Source organism: Anopheles marshallii, chromosome 3 (genome assembly GCF_943734725.1).
Source record: "Anopheles marshallii chromosome 3, idAnoMarsDA_429_01, whole genome shotgun sequence".
Classification (NCBI taxonomy): domain Eukaryota; kingdom Metazoa; phylum Arthropoda; class Insecta; order Diptera; family Culicidae; genus Anopheles; species Anopheles marshallii.
Window position 1 is genome coordinate 58,793,803 of NC_071327.1, and position 14,194 is coordinate 58,807,996.

The 14,194-nt window shown below is 44.0% G+C and overlaps 4 protein-coding genes across 4 annotated transcripts; 1 reads left to right on the forward strand and 3 right to left on the reverse strand.

The window, feature by feature from the left end:
* Nucleotides 1–261: 261 nt before the first annotated feature.
* LOC128715261 (uncharacterized) lies at nucleotides 262–1,309 on the reverse strand. The gene is made up of 2 exons (XM_053810142.1): nucleotides 1,204–1,309; nucleotides 262–1,004 (listed from the first exon to the last, which is right to left on the reverse strand). The coding sequence occupies exons 1-2, from the start codon at nucleotides 1,307–1,309 to the stop codon at nucleotides 262–264; spliced, it is 849 nt and encodes a 282-aa protein (XP_053666117.1).
* An 818-nt stretch (nucleotides 1,310–2,127) lies between these two features.
* On the forward strand, nucleotides 2,128–3,131 carry LOC128712915 (uncharacterized). The gene is made up of 3 exons (XM_053807781.1): nucleotides 2,128–2,150; nucleotides 2,218–2,389; nucleotides 2,463–3,131. The coding sequence occupies exons 1-3, from the start codon at nucleotides 2,128–2,130 to the stop codon at nucleotides 3,129–3,131; spliced, it is 864 nt and encodes a 287-aa protein (XP_053663756.1).
* A 55-nt stretch (nucleotides 3,132–3,186) lies between these two features.
* On the reverse strand, nucleotides 3,187–4,404 carry LOC128715017 (putative nuclease HARBI1). The gene is made up of 4 exons (XM_053809898.1): nucleotides 4,241–4,404; nucleotides 3,733–4,168; nucleotides 3,523–3,667; nucleotides 3,187–3,446 (listed from the first exon to the last, which is right to left on the reverse strand). Exons 1-4 carry the CDS (start codon nucleotides 4,402–4,404, stop codon nucleotides 3,187–3,189), a joined length of 1,005 nt encoding a protein of 334 aa, XP_053665873.1.
* Nucleotides 4,405–5,667: 1,263 nt separating this feature from the next.
* LOC128716229 (FACT complex subunit spt16) lies at nucleotides 5,668–10,150 on the reverse strand. Its single transcript, XM_053811148.1, has 9 exons — nucleotides 10,082–10,150; nucleotides 9,718–9,981; nucleotides 9,327–9,626; nucleotides 8,280–9,255; nucleotides 8,019–8,217; nucleotides 7,087–7,953; nucleotides 6,748–7,016; nucleotides 6,543–6,672; nucleotides 5,668–5,833 (listed from the first exon to the last, which is right to left on the reverse strand). The coding sequence occupies exons 1-9, from the start codon at nucleotides 10,148–10,150 to the stop codon at nucleotides 5,668–5,670; spliced, it is 3,240 nt and encodes a 1,079-aa protein (XP_053667123.1).
* Between the last annotated feature and the right edge of the window lie 4,044 nt (nucleotides 10,151–14,194).

Sequence of the window (14,194 nt, forward strand, 5' to 3'; positions counted from 1 at the left end):
TCGTCTGCAAATTGCAGGGTGTACATTTAACAATTGCCGGCAAAGTTGAACAGTTGAACATACTGAAAGCAAGCGCGCCTTTCGAAGCGTTCCGTACGTACAAAACAAGCGGTACCAACTACACACGCATTCTTTCAACACCTCACACCTTTACCGAAGCACAACATTTTACACACATCTAACGATAGTCTGCAACAGCTTATACTTAGTTACTTTATTACGTTTAAATTTGAATAGATACATAACGTTTCGCATGTAATATTAGGTTGCGTTTAGCATATTTATTGCTTGATTCACGTTTTGTTTCGAGCGTTTGTCTAAGTGCGCACATACTTTCAGCATCGCCTCCATCGGTATCCCTTGAAGCGAGGGACTGATGGTGGGAATACATTTCGCGTACATGTGGTTTCGAAATGGCACAAACAGATCATTCTTTACCTTCGCCGAAAGGCCCTGCAGATACTGGTAACAGAATGGAAGTTGGTCCGCATCGACCCATGGGACGTGAAAGCTTACAGGAACCACTGTAGAAAATCCTGCCTTATACCCATAGTACGGTAGTAAGTTAACTATCAGCAAGTCCCCGCTGCAGAAGGCAACCACCTTGCAGGTTAGATTTTTGCACAGCGCTTGCTCGTGTACCAGCTCTAACTCGAAACGGTAAGCGCCGGCCCGCTTTCGGAACCAGTCCATAGGTAGCCGGGTGGCGAAATGTTTCACCAGCCGTTTATCGAACGACCGGTAGACGTAATGTTTCTCCGACTGTAATGCCGGCGGTAGTGAGGCACCCTTCGGAATCAAACCCAGCTCGAGGCCGATCACGTAGATAAGTACTATCATCAGATCGGACCGGCTTATCTCCGTGACGTCCTTACCGCAGTGGGTGAAAAAATAACGCAAGGCGAGTTTGAGCGACGGTGGCAGCTCCAGCCGATTGCTGTCTTCTACGAGAAGCGGATACAACCACCATTCCCTTAGTGGTGTAACCTCAATATGATGATATCCTACAATGAAAGCGACATAGATAGACCGATGAGACAAACAATAGGCTACGGTGCAACTATCCCAAAACTACCGACAGGAAACAGAACGACAGAGATACAGAAGAACTAGCATTACGCACACACACAGCACTACCGAACTACCAAGCCCGTAGCGCACCACTAAAGCCCAAAACGTAGTAAAGTACCCTCGAATGCCTACCTTCTGCCTCTTCGGCAACTGTCTCCAGTGGGGATCTGCTTCGCTGTATTTCATCGCTCAGATTTTCCAAAGTGGACGAGTTTTGTTCACTGGTATCACTATCCATTTCTTGACGCTATGAGTCAGCTATTATGAACTATGCTGAAACTATGCGTTTGTCCGGAAGGCACCGTGCGAGAACTTCTGGAAATCGTTCCGAGGCGCGTGATTTAGCGATGGTTAAACAACGGTAAAGAAAACCAATAGAGCTACATTTAGCAAGTTTCTGCATCTGCTGAATTGCTCCTGAATTTGATGGTTTGAAAGCAAATTGTAAATACAAAACTGTTCCGGCGTACGACGTCTGGTTGACACTTTGAACACCACCATTTGACATATTTGGACCGGATTGTGTGTGGGGTTGAACACAGAGCTGCTTCAGTTGTGCATCACAGGCCCCCATGTTGTGTTTCAGTTTTTTAATAGGACCAAAATTAATTGTGGCTTTGCAAAACCGAAAGCTGAACGTTCTAGTTCATTTTCACTTCTAGATAGAAATTAATAATGTTTCATATGTAATGAAACGGCCAACTTGACTAACTTATCAATTATAGCCAGGTGAACATGTCCTTAAAGTACCGCTAATGTCAATATCCTTCTTCGGTTTTTTGACAACCCGAGGACAAGTTGTCTGAGCCTTTTCACTGCTTTGCCGTGAAGAGACGGCGTCCGATGTGTTGTTTACTGTAGCTATCAGGAAATAAAACTATAATCAAAGAATACTTCTAAAAACTGAATTACAATGTTTTCGATTCGATATTACCATGCGTTGGTTAATCATTTGCGTAATTAATAACCTTATTCGTGAAACAATATCGGCTCTTCGTGGAACATCTTCCTGTGCATGTTTCAACCTCAACTATTCCATCAAACACAGCCCATAACATGGAACGAAGAGAGCAAAAAGGGTAACCAAATAATGACCGACTCACTGAAATTGTGCTCATTTTTGTAATCTTAATGCTCAAATTGTAGGACTAACCGAGTGACAACCCAACAGCTTTCAAGAATGGCAAGCGCCCTAGAAACAGCACCAGAAATCGCGAATAACGGAGTGAGGGGTCCGCAGACGGTATTTTGGAGAAAAGTTGCTAAAGAATTGAACGAACTTGGACCGGTAGTTAGAGATACGACATCGTGGAAGAGGGTACAAAATCAACTAAGCACGATCACACGATAAGACGATGGAAACTGATCCCACCATTTCGTTCCTTTATCAGGTTTGGTTTGACTATAAATTTAGCGTAAAGAAACGAGTAAAACAGCACAACGAGGACATAGAGGACGGTGTTTACCCCAGGCAGCTTTCTCCTATACAGGCAAGAGTTGCAAAGCTGTTAAACATGGAAGTCAAGAAATCGAAGTTGATACAAGCCACATGTTCCAGTTCCGAAGACATGCACAGCGATGAGACAACCGGTTTCAAGGATGAAACGTTCGATCCGGAAGATTCAAACCCGCTTTCGAGTATGATGCGAGATGCGTCCGATGACACGATGAACCCGTTGGCGACGCGCTCTTTACCAAGAGCGATCAATGCGTGTCATAAACGACTGGAAAAACTTCCCAACATTACCATTGTAAAGCAAAAGCATGATCGAGATCCGTTAGCCAACGGTGCTGCTGCCAACAGCACTGTCGCCGATGAAGAGTCCAACGCTGTACCGTCGTTCAGTACGTCGCGGAAAAGAGCAAGAGATGCAAACTTTCACAAAGCTCTGGAAACTAACAAAGCAATGATTGCTGTGGTGAATGCATCTCTAATCGCTAACAAGGAGCTAACCGCTGAGATGCGAGCCATGTCGAAATCCTGCAACGAACTGAACGAGAATATGAAAAATATGAATAGTACGATGCGGGAATTGATAGAAGTATTAAAAAACAAATAAACGACTGCATTCAACACGCGTGTGGCATGACAAACGAAATTTACGGGCAGTTTATTTACTTGCAATATTTACATGCCATGCACATGTTATGAAGCGCACAACAGACGTCTATGATGGTCACGCATTCGGCGGGCTTGTACGGGATCGGTGGTTTGCCTAGCAAGCATCTAAAGCGGTTCTTTAACAGCGAAATCGTTTCTTCCGCTACGCCGTGTGCCTTTGTATGCTGATCATTAAACATAGCCTCGCGGCTGTTGGGCTTGGCGTTTGGGATCGGGGTGAATATCCAGGGTTTTGATGGAAACATGGATTTAGCTAAGAAAGGGACAGACACAAACTAAAGTTACCATCCTGTTACCCCGGCTAAGCTGCATGTTGTTATCAACCTTACCTAGCACATAGCTGCACGTATTCTCATCTAGGTACTCATCAACAAAATACTTGTCCAGATCTGAGCTAATCCATAAGTGCGCGTCGTGCATGGCTCCGCAGAAGCTTGCATTAACGAACCTTATGTGCTTTTTATGATCACACATCTGGAAAGAGGATCGTACATTCAGCAATTGCTTTTTTCATCCAGCAGGCCCAACATCTCACCTACCATTAATGCATTCAGACTGTAGGAACCATACTTGTAGTAGAACAGATGCTTCTCATCGGTTGGCTCCGCTATTTCAATATGCGTCCCGATTGCGCACAGAGCTGCACCGGAAAGGTTGGGGTAATGTTCCCTAAAATATCTTTCAGCTTCTCGCTGCTCTTCGCTGTTTTGCGTCTTTAGTGAGATATACTTATTGCGAATTAATGCATGTATCGCGTTTATCGTTGGAGGAAATATTTTTTGAAACTCTTTCCGAGGTATGGCTTTATAACCACCGGCGAAAAGGTCACTGGTACAGGTGCCTTTGGCCAAATATCGTATGGTGGCTGCCAGCTTTTCGAATGCGGTAGGTTTGTATGTTTCGTTAAGTACTGGCAGTAAATTGGTGTACAGTTCTTTAAACACAGCACGCGAAACGTTGAGACATTTGAGGAACCTATACACAAATTCTCAAGAAAATTAGCTTCTGTGTTACTTGATAGCACGCTACCAGCGTAAAATCACATACCATTCATTGTTAAAATGGGACGGAATTGCGTCTCGTGTATCTTGATCATCTGAACTCTCAGAACTTTCCGGCGAGCCACCATATACCAGGCCATACTCATCGCTATCCGTTGAATCGCCGTCACTTTTGAAAGGATCCGACATCAATAATATTGCCGGTAACATGCTGTTTCCTTTTTGGGGTCAATTTCCGTTTCCGTTCCTTTTCAATACTCGTTATCCGCCTTTGCGATTTGATTCCGCGAACTTTCGAACGGATTGTTTACCAACAGCAACCTAATTGACAGCTGCGTTGTCAAGGTATCCATAGGCAAATGGTTAAGGGGTGGCTACACGAAACAAAAAACCCAACGAACGAAAGGAACGAAATGAATGTTCTAGTATTCATTTCTCTCTCCCTCTATCCTCTTTTTTCAAAAGAAGCTCCATTTAAAAGCCCTTCCACGAGGCTTGACTTGCGGATGGTTTTATCCTGTATGCAAAGACTTGTTTTAAATAGGTAATTTTAGGTAATGATCGCCTAGGAAATCTTAGCCTAATGCAATAATGTATCCAAAAGGGTTCCCATTGATGAATCGGAAAACTTTTTTTCAAAAATTTATTTGAAAACCAAACACACTAGTGAGATCTACTAAAAATGCTGTATGGTTTCGTTTATCTATTTGTGTAAAAACCGAACACACAATCCATCCCTCACTTCAATTGTCAGAGTCAAATAATAAGGAAAAATACATTACCATACAATGTTTTCCATAACAAACTGCAGTTCACAGTTGAAACTTTCGGTTTTATTACAATTAAAATGTAAATGCTTTTTTGTTGTCCTTAAGAATGACATATATATGTATTTACCATTTATGTGTATATTCTACTTTTCATGTATGCAATCAATAATAGATACGGGTTAATTTTCGCGGGGATTTCATTTTGTGTCTGCTATTTGATTGGTTTAATCCGTAAGATACACGAAATTGAACAATGGAACATTTCTAAAGATTGTGAGGAATTCATCGGGACAAATGAACAATTTGAGTATGGACAAATATGAAACTAACAACAGCCTATCGGTTTGAAAGGAACCAGCCACGAAGAGCTATATTGAACAGTAATCGGATACGGTGTCCGCATGAAGTAAGAAGTTCCAGAGTTTTGGGGTACGATAGAGAATTCCTATGTTAAGTTTTCATTTACATGAACGCCTTTCCCAAAATTCTACCTATTGCAAACCAAGTTTTCTCCAACAAAACAAAAATAGAGGGCGAAATGTGGAATTGTATCGTTACTAATAAAAAAAAAGTTTAAACATAAACCTTATCATAATATACTGTACCGGCAAACAGCAAAAGTAACACCCGCCGTACGGTATGATCATCGTATACCCTCTCTCTACCGGAAAGCATGAGAATTTCGTCGGTGTTTCGGTGCCGTTTATTTTCGCGATTTCTTGCTCTTGTGATGGTGGTTACTGTCACGACTGTCGTCTCGCGAGCGCTTGCTACTGCTGCTGTGTTTGCTGTTGCCACCGCTGCTGCGATGCTTATCATTGTGTTTGTCCTTGTGATTCTTATCCCGACTGCTGCCATGCTTGGACGAGCTAGTAGGAGAGAAGCAATGGAAAAACAGTTGTTGTTTAGTAAGGATTATGTTTATGATAAATGAGGCCTGTATGCTTTGCAGCAGCTAGCAATGATGAGAATTTATTAATAGAGCAAGCACTAAAAGGATATGAGTTTAATTAGTAAATGTAGAAAAAAAATAGATCTTAAACTTGTTTCATGACACTTAATTGGGAGATTCTTAAACCACGCGATACGGAATTCGTTGATATTACAAAGATTTTGGGTCGAATCGAATGTGAATCGACCCTCGAAAATAATACAGCTAAGACTAATTTAACGTTTCAATTGAACAAAAATTAATCGTGTCAAAAAGTCTCATAACCCAAGGAAATCACATGTACCCTCCAAAAGAAAGAAAATATTATTCTAAAACAAATGATGCCCGCAAATTAAGATCAATGACATAGTGTGTTCCAATGTTTTTCGTTACTCAAATGACCTGCGGTTATGTTCATGTCGTTTCTTCGGTGTAGCTAATCCTCGATCACGCCTGCACAACCCCCATCATCGCGATCCGAAATTCAAATGATCGAAAGCATGCGAAGGTGAAATTAGTTTGTATAACGTGAGAAAAAGCGTAAAGGTGGTGTTTGGGATCGCATTGAAATGGACCATGTCAAGCGATACGGTAAGGCAGTGCGCTTAAGTTACAAGCAACTAAGGTTATGGCTCAGCATCGCTTACCTATGATGGGACCGCTTTTTCGACGAGTTGCGATCAACATAATCGTCCTTTTCGCGGTTACGATCCTCTTCGGCTGCTTCCCGCTCTAGATCAGACCAATCCTTGCCAGACTCTTCATCCGAACCGAGATCTACAAACCAAAAAGCACAGCCATTTATCGTACGTGCATTCCAACAGCCCACAGCATCCCATTCGATCCACTTACCTTCCTCACTGCCACTATCATCGTCCTCTGATGCTTCGGAATAATCTTCTGAATCGGACTCTTCCTCATCGTCATCATCCGTTGGTTCGTACGCATCGTCCTCTTCGTCTTCCGTTTCACTGTTCGCTTCAGCTTCGCCTTCCGATTCCGGATCCAGGAACGTCCAGCCACCACTGTCGAAGAAACCTTCCGGATCGTCTGTGATGGTTTTCATAATTTTCGCCCAATTTAGTGATTGTATACCCTCGGAGTAGCGAATGTCGCACGAACTGAAAAAAAAACGAAGGATAGAATGGTTCCGAAAATGTACGTACACACCCAGACATTATTTCAACTCACTTCAACCACTCCTTCACGTGATCGAGCATGTTCATCGGTATCGCATTCACCATCGCGATCTTCTGCTGGTAGTTCTTAAACACAAATATCATATCGAAATTGCGCAGGTGAAACTGGACGCGCTCGAAGTGTACCAGCTCGACGTCCTCCAGCGTAATTACGAATGGGGGCCATTCCGTGAGGTTCACCAAGCTGCCGGATGTCGGCTGCAGTAATACTGTGCTGCGGAACGGTGCACCCGGAAAACCCAGCTCCCGGAACGGTGTGTCGAACTCAATTTGCTGTTTCGTCATCATTTCCACCTTCTCGCAGAAGCTCTTGAAAGCCGTCTTCAGCTTGTGCCGTAGTTCACGCTCCGCCTGCTCAGCAGCCAGATCGTCCCGATCGTGCATGTGCTGGTGCTTACCGAGATCGGTCGTGATCTCTCCCACCTCGGTATAAAACTGCACGTCCAGGTGCTTCTTCTTGCCGAACATGATGGCGTGCTTCAGGTGGAAGTGTAGCAAAATGATCATTTCCCCATCGCACGGTTGAAAGAATGCGCTCTTGATATTGTTGTACAGTATGTCCACCTTGTCACCGCGCACGGATGTATACCGGAAACCGTTCACGTGTGCCTCTAACGAACCGGTCATGCGCTTGCTGACGATGTTTGGCCGAATGTAGAGGTCCTTCAGCTTTGGGTTACCCTTGTTTTGTGACATTACCAGTGTGTCCTGCTTAACCAGATCTTCCTTTTCGCGCTCTTCAGCTTCCCGTGTCTTGAATCGCTTTTGAACTTCCTTAATAAGCCGGAATGCCGTGTTAAGGTTGGACGACGGTGCAGCTATCTCACCCGGTTCTTTCGTATTCGTTGACCGGTAGGTACTGTGAAGAAGAGCGAAGTCATTATAGCGTTTGGAAACCATTATTTCCCCATCGACAATACTTACACCTCTTTCACAAATGTCGCATCCGGATTGGGATACATTCCCGATTCATTTCGACCCATCGTGGCTCCCGGATGGAAGAAATTAATACGCAAGTACGTGTAGTCTCCCTCAACCGATTGGGAAATGTTCTTAATCGTCGAAATGTGGAACGGAACCGGAACACCAAATATCGGCATGATAACCGTCTCATACTTTCGATCTGAAAGTAACAAACAACACGTAAGAAACAAAAGTCGGCCTATTCCTCACAATGCTACCTACCAACAAAAAGCTTCAATTCCTTCACTTCCTGTTCACGCGGCATTTGATTGACAGATTTGTACGAGACGGTTGATTTGCGCACCTTTTCCGCCTCCTTACCGCCAGCCTGTTTGGCCATCCGTTCCTTTGCCTTCTCGTTCAAAGCAATCGCCAGCTCTTTCTGGTGCTGTTTGCGCTTCTCTTCCGAGCTTTGCTCGTTGCGCAGCTTGCTTTCCAGTACGGTCGAGCGTTTGCCGCTGCGGCCCAAAATTTCCGGCGCCTGTTCCGTGTCCTTTTCCTCCTCCTCCTCATCATCCTCATCGTCGTCCTTCAGAAAGATGCCAATGTTTTTGATCTTTTTCTTGGACTGCGTCAATACCACTGCCTGGGATTCATCCGTCACCAGCACGGTATCACCGACGAACAGTGCGTACATTTTTGATTCCTTATCGGATGCTTCGGAATTTTCTAATCCGGCCAGCCCCACATTAAGGCTGAACACCATGCCCTTCTTCAGGACGGCCACACACTTCGGCCCGATCGTCATTGAGTTCTCGCGAAACTCTAGCCCCGTCGCAAAGCCGAACGTTTTTGTCAGCTTGTCCACCAGCTTCGGTTCCTCCTTTTTAGCGTAATCCAGACCCATTTCGTACACGTCCGATAGACGCTTGCCGGGTACGAGACTTTTCAACAGTTCCTCTTCTAGGTTGAGTAAAAAGTTGTAGTGCTTCTGGATGGTGTCGGTCGGATTAACCAGTAACGTGCGGACGATATTCGAGCAGTAGGATTTGTATCGTGCACCCAGGGCACAGATGATCGATCCAAAGTGCAAATAGTTTTTGTCGCTGAACGCACTAAACTTGAGACTGTAGTTGCCACCGGATTGAATGATGGCCGGATAGCACATGTCTAGCTGATTCGTGTCCACACCGCTAACGTACTTCTTATCGGTTAAGGCCGATTCCACACCTTCCGATAATTTGACGTGCTTCACTTTCTAAAAAGTATAACAATAACAATAAACGTACCATAAGCATAAAAACCCTCAAAGAGAAGTCGCTTGTCTACCTTATCCGCATCGATAATTTCCATGATGTGATCCTTCAGATACTTGTTGAACACGTCGATCGTCACGAGGCAGGCTTTCTTAATCGTCGACAGTTCCGAATCCTCCTTCGGGCACATTATGTATCCCATCGGCACACTTATGTCAACGTTGGTCAGATGCTTATCCTTCAGGAATGCGCGCCAGTTCTCGCAGAACTCGCCGGGGAAGTTATCCTTTGTGAAAACACCGACCGCCTTGCCGGCTTTCGAACCCTTCATCGCCTCGTACAGTTTTTCGTAGTTTGCTTTATCCTTGTCATTCTTTAAATGGCAACCGGAAAAAAGAGTGAAATTATACCTCTGTTAGAAGCTGATTCGATACGGCAAAGGTGCATTTGCTTTTTCCACCAACCTTGTCGCGAACGAGCAACCGTATCGGTGGCAGACCGTCTTCCGAATCCTTTTCAATTTGTTTCAGAAATTCAATCTTCTTTTTGCTGGTAAGAAACAGGATAGCATTGTCGCAAAATATACTGATCGTGTCGGTTAGCTCATAGCCGAACAGCCAAGTTTGCAGTGACGTCGACTTGCTGTAGAACGTTTCCTCATCCACACCGACCGCCGTCATTATGCAGTCCACCTTCGACAGCGAATCATCATGGTTGAATTCCGGATCCTGTCGCACGTGAAAAAAAAAAACAAAAACCGAAACGTTTGGATAAAATACGCACACACACGTTGCAAATGACACCTCCGGTACGATGGTTCCGCTATACCTTCCAGTTTGCATACAGCCGCTTTATTCGCCGGAAGAAGCAGTCTTTGTCCAGCACGATGTTTGACATCTTGAAATGCGGTCCCGCTCAGTAATTCTGATTTCGCCGGTACTGTTTACCACAGGAAACAAATCCGTACGCACCGTTTACGTATTTATGAAGAGAACACAAGCGAGGGCACTGAACGAGTTCCGCTCACAAACAACACACCTCCAAATGCTCCACAATGAGTGCAACCAGCGTCTCCACAAACTGTCATTCACATCCAAGACGGATGTGGACAAGCAGTTTTAACAAATCGTCCAGCAAATACGGTACCATATACACACGTAAGCGAACTTTTACCAGTCGCACACGAAAGCCAGCAGTGCGGAATTTGCTTCACACATGCCTTTACAGCGGGACCAACACCGGACGGCACAATTGCGACGGAGTGCACGGCTTGCAAATAAATAACAATATGGCGACGGGCGTTTTGAGCGCGCGTTTACAATTCCACCGGTGAGTTTAGAACCGCTATTTTTTGACTGAACATCTGCCAGCTGCAGATGGCACCCATTGCGCGTATTTTGACATTTTGCATTCATAGTTGGTGAGTGAGAAAAAAATATGGTGAGATATTTCGTGAGCAAATTATCATTGCTCATCTAGTTCTCACTAAATTATTTGATTTCTAATAGACCTTTGTTTGACAGCAGACTGTAGACGATTTAGGACATTCAAATGTGAAAAAGGTCTTTCTTTTGTACAGTTCGACTTAATATTTTCTCAGGTATTTGTCTCACTACAGAATTAAAAACAGAATATACAGCCACAGCAGCCTGTTGTTGCTCGGCCGTATGCGACTGGTCGCATGATGGCTCGGCCTCACGCTGTGAGTTCGAGCGAGGCGAGCGTAGCTCTGGAATAATTTTCGCTTTCAGGAAATATATTACCAAGCTGAAACAGGTTCTGCTCGAAGCTTTCTCACCTGACTTGAATGCTCAACTTGAATGCTCTGCACATGTGTGATAAAGATTTTAACAGGATTTCAGAATTTCAGGTTGCAAAAGCTCCGAACAATTGGAAGGGTTCCTGGTCAACTTCGAAACCATGCTCTTTCAACGTGAACATAATGGCCAAAAATGGCATTAATTTGGTTATTTCGGCTCGAAAACCTTGTAAAATAAAACCAAGTAAAGAAATAAACTCACTCGCACTTCTTGTCGAAATGACAAAAAAGCATTAAAAAGTCTTATCAAAGTTTCATTTTATACACACAGTTATCGATCGTCTCCGCTTGAAGCCTATTTTGCAGCTCGCATTTTTGTTTGTATAGATTATCGATGTTTTTTTTAGTTACTTACTTATCAGGCGCTATAACCGCTCACGGTCGTGCGCCGTCGTCTGCCAATCTGCCATTATACCGGCCTTTCTGACGGACGCATCTACGCCATCAGTCCATCGCAATTTGGGTATATCACGCCTTCTCTGTCCGTGTGGACGTCCTGAAAGGACTTCACACGTTGTGTCATTCTCATGACGTGTCCGGCCTACCGGAGTAGCGAGTGTTCATCGCCGTTTACTGGGTCTGGCTGGACCTGGATAGGAATAGGCGTGCCTAACTTACAGGGTCTGGCGATTGATAGGAAGTGGCGTGGCCCAGCTTATTGAATCGCGCAAGATAAACGGTGCGATTGATAATGAACCACAAAACAACTCTTCAATCCGCATGTGCGTAAACAGCCTGTCCGAGTTGGGAATTCACTAAATTGTGCACCCTATTCCATATCCAGTTCTTGCGATACCGTAAAGGGGTTTTGCGATTCACTATCAATCTCACCGTTTATCTTATCCACTTGCGCGATTTAATAATTTTGGCACGCCACGTCCTATCTATAGCCCAGACCCTGTATGATTCATACCGCATGCCGCACTCGTCGTCTGCCAAAACAGTTCGGAACAGGTGTTCGTAAAGAATGCTTGGATATATCAACGTTTTTAAGAAGCCAATAGATATACTGACCGTTCATCTGATCGGTGCCAAAGAGACAGAACTGCCACGGATAAGAGTTGAAAATCTGCGTTAAGGGTGGATTCAACATCATGTCTCATGTCATGCCACTAAAAACCAATTCCTTCCTGCCAGCTGGATAATCCAGCTGTGTGAAATGTGTGTCACATTTCTATCCAACCTCTGCGTGTGCACGCTAAACTTTGCTGATATAAACATTCTTTCATTTTTTCTTCCTTCGTGCGGACTCTTCTCTCTTCTTCATCCATCGTCACACACATTCTTCGGATTTTTTACATTGATGGCCTCCCTATACATAACGCGGATAGGACCATGTAGAGAATAGAGCATTAAAGAAAAAATGAGAGAGGAAGTTGTAGAGAATAGAACAGTAATAAGAGAGTATGTTCATGAGAAATTTAAGAAACCTCAAGAATAAGAAAGAAAGAAATGAGAATTCGTCTTGAGCGCTCATGTGCAAAGGGATTACAAATGAGCACAAGAGAGGATCTGTGGGAGAACGACAAAAGATCCTTTCGGAGAGAGGAATGAGTACTAATTAGGAAGAGAGTAAAAAAAAAACAGGCAGTTTTTGGACAGACGTTTTAGGCAACGGTTCAAAGATAGCAGCGTGGATTGAAAGTATTAATAAAAAAAAAAAAAAGATATATCGGAGAAAGAATGGACGAAAGTCACGACAGACCAGTTCTACCGCATGAGAAGCTGGGTGTAAACGGTGAATTTAACAATGTATTTGTATTGGTTTTTTTGCTTACCAGCAACCAGCATAACCAACATCAAGAGTGCTTGTCCGCCTGAAATCACATCAGCACCAACAACGGCGAAAATCATGTGCAAAAACGACTATTTTGGATGAATCAACGTCTTCAAGTTGGGGTTGCGAAATTGTATAACATTGCGCTCAATCTGACGCATCTTCTGTCTTGTTATAAATTAATAATTACGTGCTCAGCCACATCCCTAAGCAGTTGGCCTCTAATCATTCAACAGCCACTAGGGGTATTTCTTTTCGGATGTCATTAAATGATAGTCGACCAATTATGTGTTTGGCGGAAGGAATGCATAAGTGCGATCTTTCTTTATTGCTGTACTTTTGAAACCGCATATGGTTTGATTATGCGGTCCGTTCAAGAATGCGACTCAAGTATTTCTTCTCGCAGCTAAGCCGGTTACTCATCACTCGTGCACGATCTTTCCACCTTATTCGCCGTGTCGGTCAAATCCATTCTTCCCTTCTTGGAAGCCTTCCAGATGTTTACCACCACGTCCCACGGCTCCATATTGGCCACTATGGTGTTAACCCCGTGCCACAGTTTCCGTGCAGGTTTATTAAACGAAAGGAACTTCGCGTAGCTCCAGTAGCTTCAACGCAGCACAAACCACATTTCACCACATTTCACAAAGTTGTTTTCATGCATCCGTTCCGAAAGTTTCACTCTTTCACTTCACAGGAAAATTGCCATTTAAGCAAACATCCGAAGGACACGGGAACACTTCCAGACACCCGGCAACGTTATCATTACCTTTTGCGCTAATCGTCAACGCGACGACGGTCAACATCAGTGCGGACATCTGTGAATCGGAAAGAGAAATTCATTCTAAAAACAAGTTTTTGCCTTCGGATTCTTCGCCATTCGAACGAAACATTTATGTATAAATCAATTACCATGAACGATGCCATGTTGGTTAATCTGGTTCACGTTCAACTTTTCAACTCACAGAAAACTAATCTCGCACACACTAAGACGTCAAAGCTTGTACACGCAAGTTCTGCTTTTGCTGTTGATTCTTTGCTTGATGAGCTGCCAGCGATTTTAAACAGATGAAGCTTGTTCGCTTCTTTCTACACGACTAAATGCTAGCGGGGAAATCCGGCGCTTAAATAGATGCCCATCGTACAGCTTGGTTGTGCAGACGAAGAAGTTGAAAGCGGCTTCGTCCAACCTTACGCAATCGGCAATCTTGCGCAAACGTAGATACGGGAGGAAATGAACACGGATCGGAAACTCAGCCATACGCGTTCACGCCGTCTTGTCGTATTTCGCGAGTGCTCGTGCGTAAGGTCGGTTTGTACGTATAAAATTGTTCTAAAATAGCTT